Here is a 21,863-nt window from a genome sequence, read left to right as displayed (position 1 = left end):
TCAGTCCTTTCCCACAAGTCGCACAGAAATTTACAGTGAAATAGGTGAAACATCTTCAATGAGAAAAGACCAGACTAGCCTTACTGCTGGTGGCTGATAACATGTCCATTCCTTTGGCAAAATTGGAAATCCTTTATTGTAGATCATAATTCAGTATTAAAGACTGAGAAATACTTTATTCTAGCAGAGCCTTAATTCATTTTGGCAGCTGCGCAGCAGCAATAGCTTCACGTCCCACTTCAGGATTGCCCCATGTCACCCATCTCTAGGCGGGGGCTGAGAGCTTAGGGACAGAACACCTTCCAGCCATCAGGGCATAGCATGTCATCCTCCAGTGTGATCCACCTGTGAAAATGCTATATCAAATACCTCTGTGTAGTGCTCCACAAAATGCACTTCCAGTCCTTCTGTAATGAATCCAGCAAGGTCATAATAATCTTTTTTGTTCTCTGACGGCAGAATGATACAGGTAACGCCTGCCCTCTTTGCCTGTGGGGAGAAAAAGTTGAGCTGTTGAGTCCTAGAAATCCTTCTATGTACCAGAAACACCCTTCCCCAGTTCTGAAAGCAAGAGCAGTTATTCTGGAGCATCATCCAGCTGTACTGTCTTCTATGAAGAGCACCAAGGGCATCTGTGATAGGTATCACCACGGTGAAGCATGTTCTAGATCCCCCCTCAAGCCCCAAAACACCTAAGTCTCCAGTGCCATCTCAGCTGCAGGGACAGATGAGGAGTCAGCAGCTCGGGGATTGTTCAGAACATTCATACTATTTTACAGAGTTTTAAGTATCTGTTCCAGCTTGGGTAACAATAAAGTCTCGGATGAAAGCAAATTTAGAAACAGCTTGTCAAACCAACTTACCCCATCAACACCCTTAGTACAACTCTACAGAACCTTTTGATAGGGACACCTTTCCTGGAAGGAGCACAGAAAGCAGAGCTGCTCCTCCCACGACAGGTTTGTACCCATTGCTTTAGGGGTGATCCTGTGTTCAGGCCTGTGGCCACTCACACTCCTGCAAGTGCAGCCAGTCAGTGCCATAGCGCAGGTTAGTCCTGTACTGCTGTACTGCTACAAACAACTACTCATTTTTAAGTCATACAAGGAAAAGAAATCACACTGTACAAGGCTATAGCCCAAATTTATCTGGGAACAGAACACTGATGTGAAGACCCAGCTCAATGGAAGAAGACCTAATAACACTGACTGAAAAATATGTGTGGTGCAAGGCTTAGGTAGGCCAGAATTGTGCAGGTGAAAAGTAGGGAGAGAGCCTGAATGCTTGGAAAGAAACTCTGAAAACTGAAAACAGATTAAACCAAAAATACAAATACTAAATCTAAGTTCCTCTTATCTAAGACATCTGTATAAAATTTCAAACAAATTCACACTGGAATTAGGGAACAGAGCCTTGATTTTAAGAATGTACCTTAGAGATGTTATCAGATCTCCACTGGATGCCCTCCTGAAACAAGCAATTCAACACAGCAGAGGTGATTGAACTGCACTAGTCTGATAGAGCAGACATCTCTGACAGCCAGTTCAAGCTCTCAGTCACCTTCAATTCTGCCAGTGTAGGTGGAATTGAACTAGGCCAACATACATGCTCTGGCACAAAGCCTGGAGTCCCATCCCTTTTCTCACAGCCAAACACAGCCAAGATCCCCATCTTCCCCCACAGACTTTTCCAACCCGTGTATGGGATGAAATCTGCCTCTCCCAATTCAAGGAACAACCCCAGCCCAAGAGGCTGTCTCTGTCCCCAGTGAGCCCAACCCAGGGCTCTCCTGTGAACAATGCAAAGAGAAGAGAAGAGAAGAGAAGAGAAGAGAAGAGAAGAGAAGAGAAGAGAAGAGAAGAGCTCTTACTGCAATAGTCTTCTCCTTGATTCCACCAACAGGAAGAATTTTCCCAGTCAATGACACTTCTCCAGTCATGGCTACATTCTGCCTCACTGGGCAATTCATAGCCAGGGACAGCAGAGCTGTTACTATGGTACATCCTGCACTTGGTCCATCCTTCGGTGTTGCTCCCTGTTTAAAAAAACAAAGCACAACTCCCCTGCTCATTCAAGAAGCAGCACAGTCAGACAGTACTCTTGTCCTTGTTGTTTTAACATTGTCCAAATTTCATGAAACCTCACAAAGGTTTTTGCATGTGTGAGTGATGGCATCCCGCTATTTGAATTGGCTGATATATTAACAACTGTGACATTCCTCACCTTATTCATGAGAAATAATCCACAAATGGGTTCACAAATGTGGTTTCTGGCATGATGCCACCACCATACTCAATGGGCTCAGGTCTTTGAGTAAGCAACATCAGTGGAAAAAAGAGCACAAACACTTTGAAGCTCTTTCCTAGACCTAAGTCAACATCACAAGGGGAGAGTGCCAAGAGTAACAAATTAGTGGGGGACAATACAAAAAACAATTCAAGGCAGAAAAGATCAGTATGTAAAGCCCCACAAAATCCAGGCCTGAACTAGTGACAGTCTGGATTTATCTGAGAACAAACCTCTTTGTGGTAAGAGCAAAGGAAATCAATGTCTGAGAGGGAGTAGAGACAGAGATCATGTCTGCTGTTTTCTCATCTTTCAGGGAATGAATTCAGAGACAACAATGCAGTACCTGGACAGATACAGAGCAAGCTGCAACAAAGACAGTGCACACAGAGCACTCAGTAGTCCAGAAGTAAAGCTGGGGCACAGTCACAGCTCGAAATCTGTATTCAGTAAAGCACCTGCCCAAAGCTTGTTATACAACATGTGAGCCACTCTGAACACTGTCAGCATTTATTTTCAGCCCAAAATATTGGACAAAAGCAACCACTGCCATTACATGGATAAGGAAGCATGGCATAGAGATCAGTAATATTTTCAATTACGTGTAAATGACTTGAAGCCTTTAAGAAGGCTTAGTAACACAGAGACCTAAACTTTGATGTCTTTGTAACTTCACCCAAGCATTTATCCAAAACACTTCTCTCTATGTCATGGTTTCCCCACCTGCACAACAGGCCAACAGCTGCAATGAAAGCTTAGGTTTCTTTAGAAAATTGTCCAAGCCCCTCTATTGTTGCCACATGCTTGCTGTACAAAGGAATGGCAACATGGCTCCTAAAAAGACCTTCATAGGAGCCTGAAGAAAATGTCTTAATTCCTTGGTTTTACTGGTAGAAGAGGGCAATCTGCACAACATATGGACAAATGAAGTGCCTTCCAGGTTTACATCTAAGGGAGCAAACCAGCCGGGCTGCTGTGCACGCTCTGTGAACTCTGCATCAGTTTACCTCTGGCACATGCAGGTGGATATGAGAAGATATAAGAAAGTCATTGTTGGGGTCCTTCTGCATCAGAAAGGCTCTTGCAAATGTGTATGCAATTTTGGCACTCTCTTTCATTACATCTCCCAGTTGCCCTGTTACTTCAAGCGACCCGTCCTTGTTTTCCTTGTCTTTGGGTCGCCTCAGGGACGTTTCAACAAACAGAGTGGAACCTCCTAAAAAAAGAAAAGAAAAGCAACATCTGAAAAAAGTTAAAGGCAAATTAAACTAGAAGGTTTTGGTGATGCAGAAGCTATGTCAGGCATTTGGAACTGATGCTCTCTGATGAGACACTAGCCCTTGTGTAGAAAGCAGCTGAAACCTGTTCCTTAAATACCTTCAGGAAGGCCAGCTAGAAATCTCAACAGTCTCCATTTTTTGGACTTCACCTTCTAGGAACACAGATGCAACCCCTACTTAATGGAAAAAAACAAGTTCTTATAATGGTTTCATGTTCTTTGTTTCCTCTGAGAGTAAGCTGAGTTCACAAACACTTTTAGCCACTTAATTCTCCAGTGCCAGCTATCTATTTACCTTCTCCACCATACTGATAATTTCCCTCTTTACTTGAATTCTACCCCAGATCAATTTGAGTATGAAGAGGTCATCTACTTTGCTGTGTGCTGTATTTCCATCCTGTAGTGCACATAAGCCCACAAGTTACTAGGGGAGTAATTCAATGAATGGTAAACAGCCAACTGCACCCACTCTACAGAGTGCTGGAACATCTATACCTGCCCTCAACACCAGAAGTCAAATCAGTGTTGCACATCATTGACAAGACACAGCATTCCTCAGCTGTGCTGTGTCTCACAGTGGCACCTCCTGCTGCTGATGTTCCTAATGTACATCAATTGTATGGGGTATGGAGCTTGAAGAGAAAACATGCTGACCCCTAAGCTAAGATGAGCCTGGGCAAGGGCAAAAGAAAGGCTCCCTTCTTCAAGGAAGTAGTACTCAGGATCCAAAGGCCAAAGGAAATTCCTTTTACTGGTGCCTGTAGAAAAACATCACTGGACTCAGTTCTGTTTGACTATTACATTCAACTCTGAAAATTACACAGAAATGTAGGCATTAACTCAAAAGTAATTTTGTCTCACCCATAGCTGTCCAGGCCAGACCCATCACCACTCCTGGGGGAGTGGTTTCATACATGCGATCCACAGTGAAGATGGGCTTTCCTACAAAGTCCTGCAGGTTTTCAGGTGTTACTTGGACCATCTCTGCTTCTCCACTCACAATTTTATAGGCAGATTTCCTCAGTACCTGGGTGAGATAGTATTTTTTCTCTGTAAAAAAAGCCGAGAAGGCTGATGCACAGTGGTTGCAGTTACACGTAACTTCCCCATACCTTTTCTACTTGTTTCTGCAGATTCCTCACCCCACTCTCTCTGCAGTACTGCTTGATGAGAACAGTCAGGACATCTGATGTGATCTGAGCTTTGTTTTCATCCAAGCCACACAGAATTCGTGCTTGAGGGACCAAGTATCTCTGAAAGAAATAATCCCCCACATCCTTCTCTTAGTATTTGTGACAAAGCCTAGTGGTTCCAACTCAACTTTCTGCTGATAGCTCAACGCTGCTTTCTGGTGTCCACAGCCTATGGCACACTGGAGTTACTTTAACTGTGTTCAAATCAAAGGAACTCTGTCCAAAATACCATGTACCTAATTTTTTTGGACATAGTTGGATGTAAATATGTAAGCCTGAATCTGCCAAAAAAAATCTACCAGATGTAATTCACATAAAGCACAACAGTGATTCCTCTTACCTCTGCAATTGCAAGTTTCTCTTCTGCTACATATCCTGACACATTGATCACTTCCATTCTATCCCGCAGTGGCTCTGGAATGGTTTCTGTAACATTGGCAGTACAAATAAAAAGTACCTGGAAGCATTAAAAGATCCTCTTAAGAACTTTCATTAACCACTTGCTTTACTCCAAGTACTAATTCCTAAGTTCTGTGTTTCTCTGTCCAAAGGGCTAGAGCAAGATCACCCTCTCTGTGAAATTATCTTTTAATAGAAGTCTGGATTTCAGAATTATGTAATAGCATGTTCCCTACCCCCAAAATAAATGTTTAGAAATACACAACTGAGAAATCGGAATGGTTTGATAGGGACTACAAAATGGGAGATCTAGATCTCACTCATAAGTTCTTTCTACTTTCTAGGAAATTAGCTCAGAATGACCCAATTATCTATACCTATTCCTACTATGTCAATTCTGTAACTTATGTCAGCTGCACAAAAAGTGCAATAGTGTGTAAAGATGACCAATTTCAAAAGCTTCATAGCAGCATTAGGCCACCTCCCTTGACAGTAGCTCTGCCAATCATCATGTAAAGGAAAACTCTTGCCTTTTCTAGTGGAACCACACATCTGTTTGTTCCTGGCTCTACAGGGAGTTAGGGCTACAGGACATATGCGGGTGATCATGTTCTTTCATGTACAGACACTTCAGTTAAAATCAACTCCTACAGAGACAGCTGTATACCACTTATGTTCTATCTGATTTTCCAACAGAATGTCAGCATCTTTTCATGGACAGGAAATCTCTGCACTGAAACACATTCAGACATTCTGGCTCTACAGCCTCTGCAGAGAAGAGAAATACCTTTGACAAATCCACAGGAACATCAAGGTAATGATCCAAGAAGTTAGAGTTCTGTTCTGGATCCAATAGTTCTAGAAGAGCTGAGGATGGATCCCCTTGATAGCCTCTTCCTATTTTATCTACCTGTGGGAGAAAAGAATTTAATACTTCTAGAAGTTTCCCACCATGATAAATTCTCAAGCAAGATTTTTTTCAAGGCTCCATCTGAAAATGTTCATGAGTGTTCATTAACATCCAATACCAGTCTACCACTTTTCTGTGCACTCATCCAAGTCCCTACTATCTTTCTGTGTGAGCACATGACACAGCTGAGAAGACACAGGACTTTTGAGTGTTGCAGAAAATCACCATGAAGTCTCAGGCAATGTGCATACAATAAAAAGCACTACTACTAGTGGGCTACTACTTGTTAAAGTGAGATAAGCTATAGGCACAGTCCAGAACACTTACTTCCACAGTGAGAGGACTAGAGTGCTAGCTTACACTACTTCTCTAATATGCAAGTGCAGACACACTCCTTACTCTGCTCAAGGTGCAAAAAGCCCACACGCAGCCATTCAAGCAGAGCCAGAGTAGTGACTTGGGCTGTTGTCATAGTCATAAGTTGATTGAGGCTCATGGGGACTTCCTGAAGTTATCCTGAACAACCCCACTGCTCACATAGGGCCACTAGAGCCCAGGACCATGGCCAAGGTCATTGACTCATCTAGCACTGTGAACTCTCCTCCTGAGGATATAAACAGGGTCACTGCTTCTTCTCCCTTACAAGCAGCATTAACTGGCCTTAATGAAATTTGCTGCTACAGCCAAGGCAGGGCTTCTGGCCAACACCAGTCAAGTATCATAACCTACAGGTTCCATTACCTTTCAAATCACGATATTCTTTGCTTACATCATGCTGCAACAGATGACAGTTTATTGGTCCCACATACAATTCCTCCCAAGAATCTGCTTATGTAGAAACAGGCGATCCCCCAGCCAGGGAATAATGTGCTCTGACTCCATGATTCAGGAGGCTGACCAAATGCTTTATTAAGCTATACTATATTACACTAATACTATACTAAATTACATACTAAGAGATACTATACTAAAAGGATACTATATTAAAAAGATACTACTACTACAGAAAAACCCATGATTGTCTGGAGACAGTCAGGACACAGCTTTGACTCAACTAGCAATCAATCCAAACAATCATCAGCAGACTCCAATTAACAAACTCTTTTTGGTAAACAATATCCATAACACATTCCACACGTGCCAAACAACAGAAGCAGCAAGTAGAGCTAAGAATTGTTTTCTCTTATTCTCACTGTCTTTCCCGGGAAAAAACCCGGGAGACAGTTGTGCCTGCTGCTCTCTGTGAAGACATCTGCTGTTGGTCCTTCCTAGGTATGGCACACAAGAAGGCCAGAACGACCTCGAGTCTATTCTGAACACCTGATATTATATCCTGTCCTTATTTGCTTTTCAACAAAGCATTAGGCTGGTAGCCCTGACTCATGTATTCTCAAATCAGACCACAAATTACTCCTTAGAGTCCTGCTTTAGACCTACTGAGAGTGACTCTTACTAATAATCACACAGGCAACAGTAGATGTTGTGACATGCTCAGTGACATGCTCACATCTATGCAGGAAACACAAGAACTACGGAAATTCTGAATATCCAGTCAGGTCCATTACGATCAAAACAGCTATAATTTAATCAGAAGGACACAACTAGAATTTTAAAGCTGGAGTCTGCTATAAGGAGAGAAAACAAAGCATCTAAGGTATCAGTGTAACCCACAGAAGTTGAGAGCCCAGCCATATATGAACAGAAAGAACCTGGGATTTTTAAGAGAGTTACTGCTTCACCTTTTCTCTGAGGATCACAAATTGATACACGTTTTTAAGAGCAAAACCTAGAAGAAAGACCAAATACTTCACCTCATCAATCAGTATAAGTGGATTCTCTGTCTTGGTCTTCTTCAGACACTGGATGATTTTTCCTGGCATTGCTCCAACATACGTCCTCCTGTTTTACCAGAGACTGCATTTAGGGAACCATTGAAAAGTACAACACAGAACATACATCACACAGCTAACAGAACAATTATAACCTGTTGGGAAACAAATCTTTATTTCTTCAACATCTATCAAAAGTATTCTCCATCACCATATTAAGCACCAAGACCCAACTAGTCCGTTTCTATTAAAGAGAACTGACATGAATTTTGGCAAAATACTCCTGGACTACAGTTTTTATCTTTAGTTTAAACCACTTCTCAATTAAAGAAAAGCAAAGAGATTAGGCTGAGAATAGAGATGTTTGAATTTTCATGGGTTTTGGGAAAGAAATGTTAGAAAAGAAATATTTCACTTCCTCACTTGATAGGGACAAAAAGACCAGTATAAATCAAAAGACACTAAAGGAACAAATTGCTTGCTAATACCAAAATATAACCTTCCTGCTAGAGATTGCTTCTGGTATCCAGAAACAAGCAGAAACAAAGAGGGTAACAGAGTGAAGGCTGAGAGGCACAGAACAGAGAACACCTGAAAAACATAGAAAATACTTTTCTCTGCTTCTGGGTAAGGCAGAGCCCTGCAGGTACCATTTACTCCACAGAATGGCTACTCTTACTGGTTTGAACAGCGCTGGTTTCATGCTCAGATACAGACCCTTTGCTATGATGAGGCCACACCTGGAGTAGGCATGCCTAGTCCTGGACTTAGGAGTTCAAGAAAGGCAAGGAACTGCAGGGGAGGGTCCAGTGGAGGGCTGTCAAAGTGATCACAGGACTGGAGCATCTCTCATGGGAAAGTCTGAAGGAGCTGGGCCTGTTTAGCCTTCAGATGACTGAAAGGGGATCTTATCAACATGTAAAAATATCTGAAGGGTGGGTGTCAAGAGGACAGGACACAGGCTAATGGGCACAAACTGAAACACAGGAAGTTCCACCTGAATATGAAGGGAAACTTCTGTACACTGAGGGGGACAGAGCCCTGGAACAGGCGCTCAGAGAGACTGTGCGATCTGATTTCTCTGGAGACATTGTCTGGACACCATCTCTGTGCAACCTGCTGTAGCTGAACCTGCTTTACACAGAATCACACAGAAACACTAGGTTCGAAGAGACCCTTCAAGATGATCAAGTCCAACCCAGCCCCAACACCTCAACTAGACCATGGCACCGAGTACCACATCCAGTCCTTTTTTTATGCACATCCAGGGATGGCGACTCCACCACCTCTCTGGGCAGACCATTCCAGAACTTTGTCCAGAACCTTTTCTGTAAACAAGTTTTTCCTAATATCCAACATAAATTTCCCTTGGTGCAGCTTGAGACTGTGTCCTCTGGTTCCATCAGTTGCTGCCTGGAGAAAGAGACCAACCCCCACCTGACTACAACCACCTTTCAGGAAGTTGTAGAGTGATAAGATCACCTCTGAGTCTCCTTTTCTCCAGGCTAAACAAGCCCAGCTCCCTCAGTCGTTCCTCATAGGGCTTGTGTTCCAAGCCCCTCACCGGCCTCGATGCCCTTCTCTGGATGCACTAAAGAATGTAAACATCCTTCCTAAACTGAGGGGGCAGAACTGGACACAGCACTCAAGGTTTGGCCTCACCAGTGCCGAGTACAGGGGAAGAATGACCTCCCTGGTTCTGCTGGCCACACTATTACTGATACCGACCAGGAGCCATTGGCCTTCTTGGCCACCAGGGCACACTGCTGGCTCATGTTCAGTCAACTGTCGACCAGTACCCCCAGGTCCCTTTCTGGCTGGGCACTGTCAGGCAAACATGGTTGGTCAAACATGACCTACCCCTCCTAAACCCCTGCTGTGTCTGATACCCTGACCATGCTGTAAGTGCTGTGTGATGACACTCAGTATAAACTGTTCTATTATCTTACTGGATATTGAGGTCAGGCTGACTGGCCTATAATTACCAGGATCTCCTTCTCACCCTTTTTGTGAATGGGCATCACATTGGGCAGCTTCCAGTCATCTGGAACCTCACCAGTGAGCCAGCACTGCTGATAAATGATGGAGAGCAGCTTGGCAAGCTCATCTGCCAGCTCCCTCATCACCCTGGGGTGGATCCCATCTGGTCCCATAGATTTATGAACATCCAGCAGTTCAGCAGTTCTCTGACGGCCTCCTCCTGCATAACAGAGGGCCCATTCTGCTCCCTGACACCATCTACCAACCCAGGAGGACAGTTGTCCTGAAGACAAGCCATATTTCCACAAAAGACTGAGGCACAGAAGGTGTTAAGCACTTCTGCCTTCTCCCCTGCTTTAGCAAGAGAATGGTCTAGATGATCTCCAGAGGTCACTTTCAATCCCAGCCATTCTAGAATTTTTTGTATGTGGAAAGAAAATAAACCTATGGAAGGATCAGATCTACCCATTTTTTATTATCTTCTTGTTTTCTCCATGAATCTACTGATTTTTTTATTCACTTCTTGTTCTCCCTGTGAATGTTTCTCTTTCCAGGTTTTCCTCATGCAACATCTCCATCCTGATTATTTGGAAACCAAGTCTCAATCACACCTGAAGACACATGTGAATGACCCTGTTCAAACTGTCACCATTCTCTAGCTCTGACATCTACAGACAGATATGTATTAGCATTTATCATCAATCCACATGTGAATGACCCTGTTCAAACTGTCACCATTCTCTAGCTCTGACATCTACAGACAGATATGTATTAGCATTTATCATCAATCCAGTGGTTTTGGGTAGCTCACTTGGCTTTTCAAAGCTGAGAATACACAAGAAACAGGGAGCAATTGCACTTAAAAACACAAATATAATTATTTTCCAAACTCTACCCTTTGCTATCTTTTTCATCTCTTTCTATATCTCAACTCCTGGCAGCAAGGGTTGGCAGAACAGAGATGAGAATTATATACATTGTCCAACTTCAGTTAGATTCCTATTTACTTTAGTAAAAACTGCTGGATAGAGAAATTTCTCAAGTTACACTGACCTGTGTCCTTTTATTTCTGCAACATCAGTCATCCCTCCAACACTGAAGCGGAAGTACTCTCTGTTTAGGGCTCTGGCAATGGAGCGAGCAATACTGGTTTTGCCAACTCCAGGGGGACCATAAAAACACAAAATCTTCCCCTGGGTGGATCCTCGCAGCTGGCTGACTGCAATAAATTCCTGTAGAACAGATAAAGCAGTGAACAGAAGGGAACATCAGCAACACCAAAACACATTTGTTATCCGGTCAAGTAGTGATTACAAAACAAGCATCATACACAAAACTGGTTCTCAAAGGACTTGCATGAGGGCAAGGGGAGAAGCTAAGTCAGGATACTGATGCATCTGTTTTGCCTCTGGTTATTTATGGTTGGTTGTCCCCAGGTTCTGTGCTCTGTGTCAATCTCACCAGAAGAAGAAGTCTCTACTGCCTTGGAGCAAGAAGACAGAGTTCAAGTTCTTCTCCCAGCTTCTCTTGCTCTCACCTGAGTCTGTCAAGCTACATGTGAGCATCTCCTACTGCACCACTCCCATGTACTAAGTTAAGCTTGTCTTAGTTCACACTTCTGTGCTAGACAACCCTCAAGTAACACTGAACAGTTCAGGAATCAAAAGATCACAGTTCAAAACTGAAACCTCAACTGATTATACACTCACAGTGAAGAAACATCTGTGCAAGTGGGGAAAAAAATCAAGAGACTGCTTCCCTTGGACACTTGCCCAGCATTTAGGGCAAACGGGAATACTGCAGTTTGAAATGAGAATGCAACCTTCACTGCCACAAGTAATTAAGCACATTAACTGATTACCAGAACATTTGGGTCTTTCATGCAGCTTTATGTTTGATGCATGAATTAACATCAATTAAATGGAGACTGCAATCTAAAACACATCCAAAATGCCTGATGTTAAGCAGTGTGAAATGGGACACACTGCCTACTTCTGCCTTACCAGAATTCGCTTCTTGACATCATCCATTCCATAGTGATCCTCCTCCAGAACTGCTTGGGCTCTAGCCAGCTCCAGGTTCTCCTCGCTACACTTACCCCATGGGATGGATGTCAGCCAGTCCAAATAGTTCCGTGTAACACTGACAGAAACACACAAATGAGAGTGATTGACCAGCTCATGTCTTCCTCCACCACCTTCCAAAACAAGCTCATCCAGAACAAGTGGGATATAAACTACTCATGGAAGAGGGCCATCACTATTTGGGCTGTCACTGTGAACCTTTTTCATGGTCTTCAACCTCCACCCATAAAAAAACAAAGCTTTTTTTCACAGCTTTTGCTTTTCTGAAACAAAGAATCTCCAACACCACAAGGAAAGACTTAAGATGAGAAAAATGATGCCAGTATGGAAGTTAACAGTAGAGATAATCAGCATAAACAAACTGAAGAGAACACAGGTGTGTCAAACCACTAGTCACTGGTCTAAAACTATGCACTTAGATCAAGAATTCAAGTGTACAGGAAGGTCTGCACAATGCAGTAACTATCAAATTGTGCACAGTCATGGACACAGGGAAGCACAGCCAGGCTGTCTGAGCCCAGCATCCACCTGAGGACAATTGTCATGTCATCAGAGCTTTGGCTTTTTTCTACCAAGTACTTGCTTTGCAAATCTGCAACCACTGTTACAACTCTGAAGGGACTAAATGCTGCCTGTGAAGCCCAGTATGTCTTTTTCTGTGATTGCCAAGACGCTGCTTATCCAAAGGCATGCTTGCCCTTAAACTCAGTCTTTTACTCTGTAAAAGATACTTTTAAAAGCAGAGACCCAGAACATTAAGAGAGCTGATGAATACACCAACTGCTGTATAATATAGCACACTGACTCAAGAGACAAGAAATGTTCACCTCAACCTCAGTTTCTGACAATTTACATCACAGAACATGTGTTACAAACTATTCATTCACTCCTTAGCAATTCCAACCATGCCCCAATACTTCAGGGACCACCTCAGGTAACTTAGCCAATGACATGTATTAGCTTCTCTCACATCTACTGAAGTACAAGAAAGAAGAGCCAAAACTGAAGGCAGAAAAAGAATCACTGCATACTTCATGAGGAACTAACTGCACATTTTGTATCTCTCGCATCAGACTGCACGAGAAGACAGAAGACCTAAAATGATCAAAAGAGGTAGACTACGTAAGTAAACACAGGCAATTTGGAGAAAAATCCTATAATGTAATGATATGCTATGGGGAAGGGAGGGGAGGGACTAAGGTAAGTGTTTAATAGAACTGCACCGTTGCTTCACTCTCCTAATGAACCCTGAGAGCATGACATGGCCATGCACTCACTTGAATTCTGAGGAGTGATTATCCAACAAGCCCAACTTGTTCAACTCTTCATCAATCACATCCATGACATGTTTTGGCACTACCAGCTCCTTTAGTCGCTCACGGAATTTCTCTTCTATAGCATCCTTGTCCTCTTTTTCCAGACCTAATTCTTTCTTAATGATCTTCAACTGCTCTTGAAGAAGATACTTGCGATGTGTTTGCTTGATCTTCTCCTCAACCTAGACAAAGCAACAAATACAGTAACGAATGTATTCCTGGTACAGCCTATCTAACATCAAACGCTTCCAAATACTCCTCAGTTATAACACTCCCAGCAACTGAAAATTCTACTTGGAACTCATCTGCAGTGTATTCTAACACAAGAAGTGACTTAATAACATACTCCAGTACCCTCCATATCTTGGTGGCCTTCACTGGCCATGATTCAGTGCTTCAACGTTCTGTTTGTGTTGGGGAGACCAAAAGCTGGGCAGACTAATCCAGATGTGACCTCCTTAGTACCAAACAGAGACGGCTAACCACTGCTCTCTATCTACTGCTCACACAGGGCAGCGGAAGCCCAGTATGCAGCTGGCCTTCCTCCTTGTGGCCTTGCCACAAAGCCAGTCTACTAATTCATGGTCAGCTTCCTTCACATCCGGCCTTCAAAGTCCTTCCCCGTATAGCTATTTTCTATCCTGATTATTCCAGGCCTGGTCAGGGACTATGAATTTCACTTGGCAGAACTTAAGTAGGTTCTTACTGACTCCCTGAGGGGATACTGTCCTAGGTTATAATATAAAGATGTATTCTATTCCCATCCTCAAGAGCTGTTGAAACCAGGAGGAGCATCATTTTTTCCTTATCTCCTGTTAATGGGCACATCAATGCCGTGCCACATGACTCCCTCCGGGAGCCATTTCTGTAAGGCATGACTCAAGAGAATGATAACAGCCCATTGTGAGATGTTCTGCCCAGGGGGGAGGAGCTAAGCATCTCCACCTGGATATAATCTAGGTTTTGGGACACAACAAGCAGTCTTTCCACTGGATTCCCAGAGGAACAGCCACCCTTACCCGCTGGTTTTCTAGAAGACAAGAGCTACCAGACCGTCTCTACGGGATCACCACTTCAACAAGACCATTTCATCTGGACTGCTACCACCACCCTAACTAGCAGGGTGTCAGGTTGTATTCTGACTCTGTCAGTGGTTTTTCTTTTGTATTATTGCATGTATTTGTTTTTTTTTAACCTTTTCCTAATAAATTGTATTTCTGACTTAAGAGTCTCTCATTGGTTTTGCTTTCAAACCAGAACAGATACCACTAGTAGCTGGCTGAAGTTAACTTTACCATGTTGATCACAACCTTTTCTGCCCATTAGTCCAGCAAATTTTTTCACCAACCTCATACTACATACTTCCAGTCTGTAACATCCCAATTTAGTCAGATACTATTACGGTTGACCTCAGCAAAGGCCATGCAAATGTCAAGGTATACAACAATCATTGCTAGAATACTAGAATCATTTAGGTAGGAAAAGACCTCTGAGATTATTGAGTCCAACAATTAACCTAGCACTGCCAATCCCCCCATCAAGCCATGTTTACTTTCTTGTTCTGGGCTTCTCATGAGAGAAGACAATTAGGCAGTTTGTTTTTGGGAAATCCATTCTGGCCCTTTCAAATCGTGTAGTTTTTCATTTGCCTGTATGGGACTTTTGGAGAATTTTCCCCATAATCTTTCCAGGGACTGGGGGTAGGCTGACATGCCTACAGTCTCCATGATTCTCCTACTTGGAGATGGGCATGGCATCTACCTTTTCCTGCTTCCCAGGAACCTCTCCTATGACCACAGTGCTTTAATGATGAGTGAAAAAAACAAAATAATGACATTGATAAGCCCTCAGCATTCTTGGATGTATATCTGGTCCCACAAACTGCATCTGTTTAATTTGCTTAAGAAGTCTCCAACCACTCCAATCCTGGTCCAAAAGCATTTTGCACTTAACAGGAATTCTAAAAGCCCCAGTTACTGGGAGTTAACAAACAAAACATGATTCAGTATTCTCAAATATTTGCACTTCACATACTTCATTTTCATTTAGATGCAGTTATTGTATTCTAATTAAATCTTACAACAAGTAGGAACTATTGCAGCTCACAAGAGTTAGCAGAAGGTCATTTGAAATAACATTGTGCAATTTACACTAGTACATGCTATATACAGTATTAGGCTGTATATTGTTACATTGGTGCTTGGTAAACTGCAGACCTCTAGATTTATTTACCTGCATGCATGAAATTACAATTGAGACACAATTTAACAGCAGATGCTATAGCCTCATGTCTTGTTGCTTCTACCATGTGCATGAAAAAACCACATTTCTAATAGAAGAACAGAAAACCTTAAATCTAAATAATGCACCCTTTAGAGCACACACCTATACTAAGCATCACAGTGGTGGACACAATATAAATACACACAAGGTATTTGTTACTCCAGAAACTTACCTCTCTTCCAAGACGCTGCTGAAGTTTGCTCAGCTCATACTCCTTTTTCAGAAGGGAAAGAGCTTTATAAAGCCGTTTGGGAATCTGCAAAAGATAGACACAAAATGAGTTTTGAGATTGCATACCCTTGTTAAGCAACACACACACACATATATACATATATGTATATACTTTTTTCCTCCCAGAGAGAAAGGCAGAATAAAAAACTTCAACAGGTTGTCTGGGAGAGCTTTACAGCACTTGCAGATGTGGAAAGACCAACATGTAGCAACTCCACAGCATGCAAAGAAAATTATTTGCTGCCAAAGATGCAGAGCACTCTGATTTACCCACAGGAAGTAAGTACTAATAATCTACTTTATCCTTCAACACAAATCTAGTCACTGATATTAACGTATCATCAAAAGTAGCACTGAAGTCTCTTCTGCACTGAGGCTGGTAAAGAAAAGGTGACATACAAGAGACCGACTGGTTCCGTTCACATTGCTCAAGTTAAAAATTTCATCTTACACTGGTTTCTTCCAAGATGTCTTGAAGTTCATGTGACTCTGCTCCTGTTAGGGCTGCACCCATGTCACTCAGATAGATAGGGTTATCTACCACACGTTGTCCAGCCTGCATCATCTGAAGTACAGACTCTCTGAAAATAAAAGGTAAAAAACCCCAAAATGCTCTGTAAATTTTTACATTCAAAATGGGATATCCTAACTTACTTGTTATGACAGTACAATGAAATGAAACACAACTTAGTTTCATAGCAAACTATTTTTTAAATTTGACTGTATCAATTCTCAGTAACAAACAGATAAATCACTTGGTTAGAGGAATGATCACCAATATATAAAACTAAGTATCTGAAATACTCTCCAAACAGTTATGTAGGGTTTTTTTGTGCCAGCACCGCAAAACTTTTATCCTGCTTGTAGGACATGGATCAGATCATGATGCTTATTGCAGTGTGTTTCACTCATACACAGATCACCTGCCTTAGGACTTAATCGTTCTATGTTGTTTCTAAATTGCACATCAGTTTTCAAAACTTTGATTCCAACAATGGACAGAGGTTACATCCCAAACCAAAAATCTACGTGACAATTCAGCAAATATCTCTACCTCATTACAAATGAAAGGCAAGTGGTATAGAAAATGCCAGAATATTCCAGCCTGAGAACATGCTGTTCCCAAAGCAGGGCAGCATGGGAAGGACATACCTGTACAAGGGGTTCAAGGCGATGATGTCCCGTATTGTTTTAACAATTTCTGCAGTAAGTGCCTATAAACACAACAAAATCTAATCACCAAAAGAATGGAAAAGGATAGGCAAGATCTCAGTACAAATATGACATTTTCCAGAGTCCAGCCACTCACTGCAGTGGTGGGCTGTGATGGTTCTTGGTGCTGGGGCAGTTCCTGCTCACAGGAAAGGCAACAACAAGGCCTAGAGGCTGGCTTTCTGCATGCACAGAACTTGACTGGGTCTTGGCCAGAAGATACAATCAGGCTGAACACCCAAGCCACATTAGAGGAAACACTCAATTTGATGGAGGTCATCACACAGATTTAAGCACGGATCAGCCTCTTCATTCAGCACCTTTTGAAGTCAACAGTTTTAAGGAACTGAGCTGTTATAATAAAAATTCTTTACTTTCATATAAACCCCTTGTGCAGTGACTGTGAGAACAAGGAAGTATGTGCTAGTTTCTGCAGGCTGAAATTAGAGCCTGATTCTAGAACTTTTCCTTTTAAGCAAGAAGTTTAGGTACAATTCTACAGGACAAGTCCAAGCTTGTAAACTAATTCACTTACTTTAACTTCTTCTGTGATCTGAAAATCTTCATGAACCACATTCTCGACTTCTACCATGAGAACTTCCTTTGAAGAAGCAGCTACAGGATCTAGTACCAACTCCACAGCTTGGTCCTTTACTCCAGTCTCCTCTTCAGCCTCCTTCTTAGATCGCTTCTGTTTCCTTCTAATTTTTTGTTTGTTCTCAGGTTCCTCAGGCTCAACCTCTAGTTGCTTGTTTATACGAATCCTGAAAGCCAAAAGAAACCAGCAACAATCTATCTCCTTGTTACATGTGATTTCAGCTCTTCAGCATGAAAAGGAGAAAGACTAAGCTGTATTTTGAACAAACTAAAATTTAGAAAGGACACACATTTGCCAGACACCATGTTTCATTATTTTGGCTTTTATACAGGAGTTTCCTTTTTTATATGTTCCCACATAAATGCTCCTCAGATCTGGTATCTAGTGTGGTTCCTATGGACATGATTGACCAGTGCTCCATGTCTCAATCAAACATAAAGACCAATCCCCAAGTTATATTTTAGGAATAACAAACCCTTCAAAGTCATAGGGAAATATTTCTATTCCAAATAACCCCAAACCAGTAGCTTATTTCCAAAATGCAAACATGGGTGTGCTTTGATAATGCAGCAAGAGATCTAAGACTCTATTTGAAAAGGAATTGACTTGTGAATTCACATAAATTTAGCTTTGAGAGGACTGCTCATTCTTTGCTGTCCAGAACAAATTCAAGTGAAGAAAAGTGAGGAGATGGAAAAAAAGCCATGCTTCAAAGAAAAACCCACCCTGGATGTGTCTCTTCTGCCATGTTTCTGGCCTTGTATTTTTCCTTCTAATGGAAATTACTTATTTGATGCTTTAAAAAATACAATTTCTTAACTTAGTTAAAAATATCTGGCATAAATGGCTAAAATTTTTTCAGCAAAAATCATATTTTCTTCAATTCAGTTCTGGGGCAAAATTATGTCCGGGGCAAGACATAATTAAAATTCTGGACCTCCCATCCCTCCTTTTTTTAAAAGCAAAAATACTGGCTTGAATTAATTCCAGAGATTTTTTTTCCCACCATTACTAAGCCTTGCTGCAATTGTCAAAGTAACTGCTAAACTTCAGCTTAATGAATGTTTGCTTGCATCATATCACAGTTGATATGACAATGACATGCACTGTCTCTTTTGTTTTGCAGCTAACCTGTCACAGCTGTGACAGTACATGGAATATCCTGACATTCTTAGGCTATGGTGTGGTAACAAAGCAAAAACCATACACATGTTGTGTAGAAAAAAATTAATGTATGTGGTGAAACTGATAAGAGATGTCTCTGTTTATACAGTAGTTTGCTGAGATGCAGTGAAGTACAAGTAACCAACCTTCGGTGTCCCATGACTATCATACGCAACTTGTCTCCAAGATCCTGCATTTCATGAATCTGGACAAAAGTTCCCATTTGGTATATTTCATTCAGATCCTCCACCACATCAGATTCATTGCTATTGAGTAAAAAAATTGGGAGTAGATATTCAGAAACTTGAGACAGCAGGTCAAATTAAAAAAGAAAAAAACCAAATCACTGGTTGCAGAACTTTAAACTGTACTTAGGGGCAAAGAACTTAATCCCCATCACGTAACCCCTTTCCAAGTCACCCAAGTATCTGGACAGTTCATCTCCTTCCCAAACAACAACCCTTTTCTAAACCAAGACTCCAGCTCCCAGCAGTGCTCGTGGTAGCAACAAAGACTTTCATAGCATAAGAATGGTCCAAGACCAGCCACAATTTCTGCAATGCTATCCAAGGCAGGGCATTTAGGATGACAGCTTTTAGTGTAAATGCAACCTGGACAGCTTATTTCTGTATTTTTTAAAAAGATCAAGAGAAACGACTTACGTGTCATCCTTTTTAAGAAAAACACCAGCATAAGGCTGGGCAAGACGAACTTTCCTCCTCAGCAGTTCAACCAGCTTCTTATTTTTCACCTAGGACAACAGGTATGCAATCAGAGGTGGATTTTTTGTTATCTTTGCACTCCCAGGGTGTAAAGGCATGATTACGCCCTACAACTAAATTATGAAGTCAGAGCTTGTACGGTTCTAGTCTTGTCTCCATTAGAGGACAGTAATATAGAAGTGGAAAAAAAGGTAGAGAAACATGAAATTTAAGTATTTTGAACAAGTCACTTCCCAGTCAAAATAAGACAAGCTCAAAGGCTGGGGGACGAGCTAGACCTAATCTGTACAAGTCTTACAAGCAAGAAACCTGAGTTATTTGAACAGTATATTGTAAGTTTCTGTTGCTATCACTGTTCCCTTCCCCTTCCATACCTGTACGTCCTAGCTCTCTGCTCCTGATGGGGAGCTAGTTCACCCTTCCCTATCAGCTGCCTGAATGCTTCCCAAAAACCCTAGTTAAAATCCTCTTCTCCAAAGCCTTCTCTGCTCAATTCCTCTCCTACACCCACAAGTCTGAATTCCTGCCTTGAGTTTCAGCCAGTATTTCTTCCTAGTTTACTTTCTTACTCTCCTCTGATCTCAAAATTCCACACACCTGTCCCAGGCAGATCTCCCAGCACCACTGAAACCGTTATCATAGCAGGCTGAATCCTCAGTGATCCAGATAATAACTCCTTTGAATTCTGCTGTTGCATGAAGTCACCCTGCCAACCACTGAGTGCTCTTCAAAGTGATGGACATAAGCTGCATTGCTCAATGATTTGCTAACAACCAGCATGGTTCTGACAGAACAGCACAAGCACTGCTGGCCTATTCTAATCTCAGCACACCTATTCTAATTTTGCACAATGTTTAGGAAAAATATGCTTACCAATGTCAGAGACATTAACAGCAAGAAAATTAGTAATTCCATAGGCACTGTAGAGATTCCACCTTGTCAGGTAAATTGCAGCACAATGAACTCACAGGATAAGAGAAAACATTTAACAATTCTGTGAGACATTGTTCATCCAAGCATTGAAATTGATGACTTCCGTATATAAGTCTTCTATGATTACACGCTGTTAATAATATATAATCTTCTCCTTCCCCTGACACATCTATAAAGACACCAGAAGCTGCACATATTAGATTTGCCAAAAAATACTGTACTAGAAATAACGTTATGCTAAATAATACTATAGGAACAAGAAAATATTGATTTATTTCATACCACGTTTATTTCAAAATCAGACTGGCAACACACCAGAAAGGCCGAAAAATACAAGTACTTGTTCCAGATTGGGTTTCATTTAAGGAGGAAAAAGTATTTCTGACTTGTAAGCTCAAGCCACACATCAGTGATGTAATTCATAACTCTCAAAATCTTGATGGGGTGCAGAGGGAAAAGATCACACTCTAAAAGATCACACTCTGGTGACTGCCATCCCCATTCCTCAACACCCTCTCCCACTGCAGCTGTACTGCACTACACAGAATTCCTGCTTTTTCCTTGCAGCTCACAGCTTGCTGCCTTCACCAACACGGGTCTCGGTGCTCTGACACCAACCTCCGGCGCCAAAACAAGGACACGTTTGCTTAACCTTCATCAGAGAACACAAAAATGACAGCGAACTTCGAGAGAGTGTATGTGAATCGCCGACCTTCTCTGTTAGGAGAGCTGCTGACGCAATAACTGTGAAACTTCAACTGGCCCCAAAGAAACCGCTATCCCGACACGACTCGGTTACAAAACTCGAGCTAAAGGCCGAGCAGCGGCTGCCCGTGGAGGTCACGCACGCGGCTGCCTTGCTCTGCAGTTCAAGGAACCTGCCAAGGCAACGAGAGCGGCCCGGAGACGCGGCCCTGCCAGCGGCGGGGTCAGTCGGTGACTCCCGCACGGCCTGGGGTGACACTACCCTGGGACCCCCGCCCGAGGCCGCAACGCTGGGCTGAGCCGCCTCCGGCCGCCCTGCGAGCCAGCCCAGAGCACCTCCCGCCGCGGCCCCGGCACTTCACAGCAGAGGCAGCTTCTGCCCAGGCCGGGCCGGCAGAGCCGAGCCCCGGCCCCGGGACCGAGGGCTCGGCGGCGGCTCACCTCGATGATCTTGATGAAGCGCGGGAATACGGGGTTGCGCGTCACGGCGATGAGCGGGACATTGGGGAAATGCTCAGGGACGAGCAGCGGCGTCAACGCCGTTATAACCGGCCCGGCCCCGCCGCTGTCCGCCCCGCCACCGCCACCGCCGCTGTCCTCACCGCCGCCTTCCAGTGAGTCTCCCCCCGGCACACCGCCCGAGCTGCGCTGGTGCCAGCGCGGGCCGGCGCTGAAGGCGGCGCGGGGCGGCGGTGCGGGGCCCAGCGGGGTCGGGACGGCGGCTGAAATTCTGAACAGT

The 21,863-nt window shown here is 42.9% G+C and overlaps 1 protein-coding gene across 2 annotated transcripts; it reads right to left on the bottom strand.

Moving 5' to 3' along the window:
• Positions 1-90: 90 nt before the first annotated feature.
• On the bottom strand, positions 91-21,843 carry LONP1 (lon peptidase 1, mitochondrial). 2 transcript variants are annotated; one of them, XM_039696743.1, is made up of 18 exons: positions 21,566-21,843; positions 19,427-19,515; positions 18,911-19,030; positions 17,538-17,766; positions 16,943-17,004; positions 16,242-16,371; positions 15,732-15,815; positions 13,238-13,458; positions 11,880-12,018; positions 10,930-11,108; positions 7,879-7,966; positions 5,945-6,067; positions 5,099-5,215; positions 4,678-4,818; positions 4,427-4,592; positions 3,294-3,502; positions 1,871-2,035; positions 91-489 (listed from the first exon to the last, which is right to left on the bottom strand). In XM_039696743.1, exons 3-18 carry the CDS (start codon positions 18,985-18,987, stop codon positions 325-327), a joined length of 2,295 nt encoding a protein of 764 aa, XP_039552677.1. In that variant the 5' UTR covers positions 18,988-19,030; positions 19,427-19,515; positions 21,566-21,843; the 3' UTR covers positions 91-324. The 2 variants fall into 2 exon arrangements, with proteins under 2 accessions (XP_039552677.1, XP_039552676.1); XM_039696742.1 differs by lacking the exons at positions 1,871-2,035; positions 21,566-21,843 and having other exon boundaries at positions 19,427-19,514.
• Between the last annotated feature and the right edge of the window lie 20 nt (positions 21,844-21,863).

Source organism: Passer montanus, unplaced genomic scaffold (genome assembly GCF_014805655.1).
Source record: "Passer montanus isolate IOZ18808 unplaced genomic scaffold, ASM1480565v1 scaffold114, whole genome shotgun sequence".
In the NCBI taxonomy this organism is placed as follows: domain Eukaryota; kingdom Metazoa; phylum Chordata; class Aves; order Passeriformes; family Passeridae; genus Passer; species Passer montanus.
The sequence above is the reverse complement of the archived record's forward strand: the minus strand, read 5'-3'. Positions and strand labels throughout refer to the sequence as shown.

Coding starts and splice junctions, on each gene's coding strand:
- LONP1 (XM_039696743.1), bottom strand. CDS start 18,987: ATGGGAACTTTTGTCCAGATTCATGAAATGCAGGATCTTGGAGACAAG. Junction 7,967..10,929: donor GCAGAAATAAAAGGACACAG/GTCAGTGTAACT, acceptor CTGGTAAAACAG/GAGGACGTATGTTGGAGCAA. Junction 6,068..7,878: donor CACTTATACTGATTGATGAG/GTGAAGTATTTG, acceptor TTTCTCCCACAG/GTAGATAAAATAGGAAGAGG.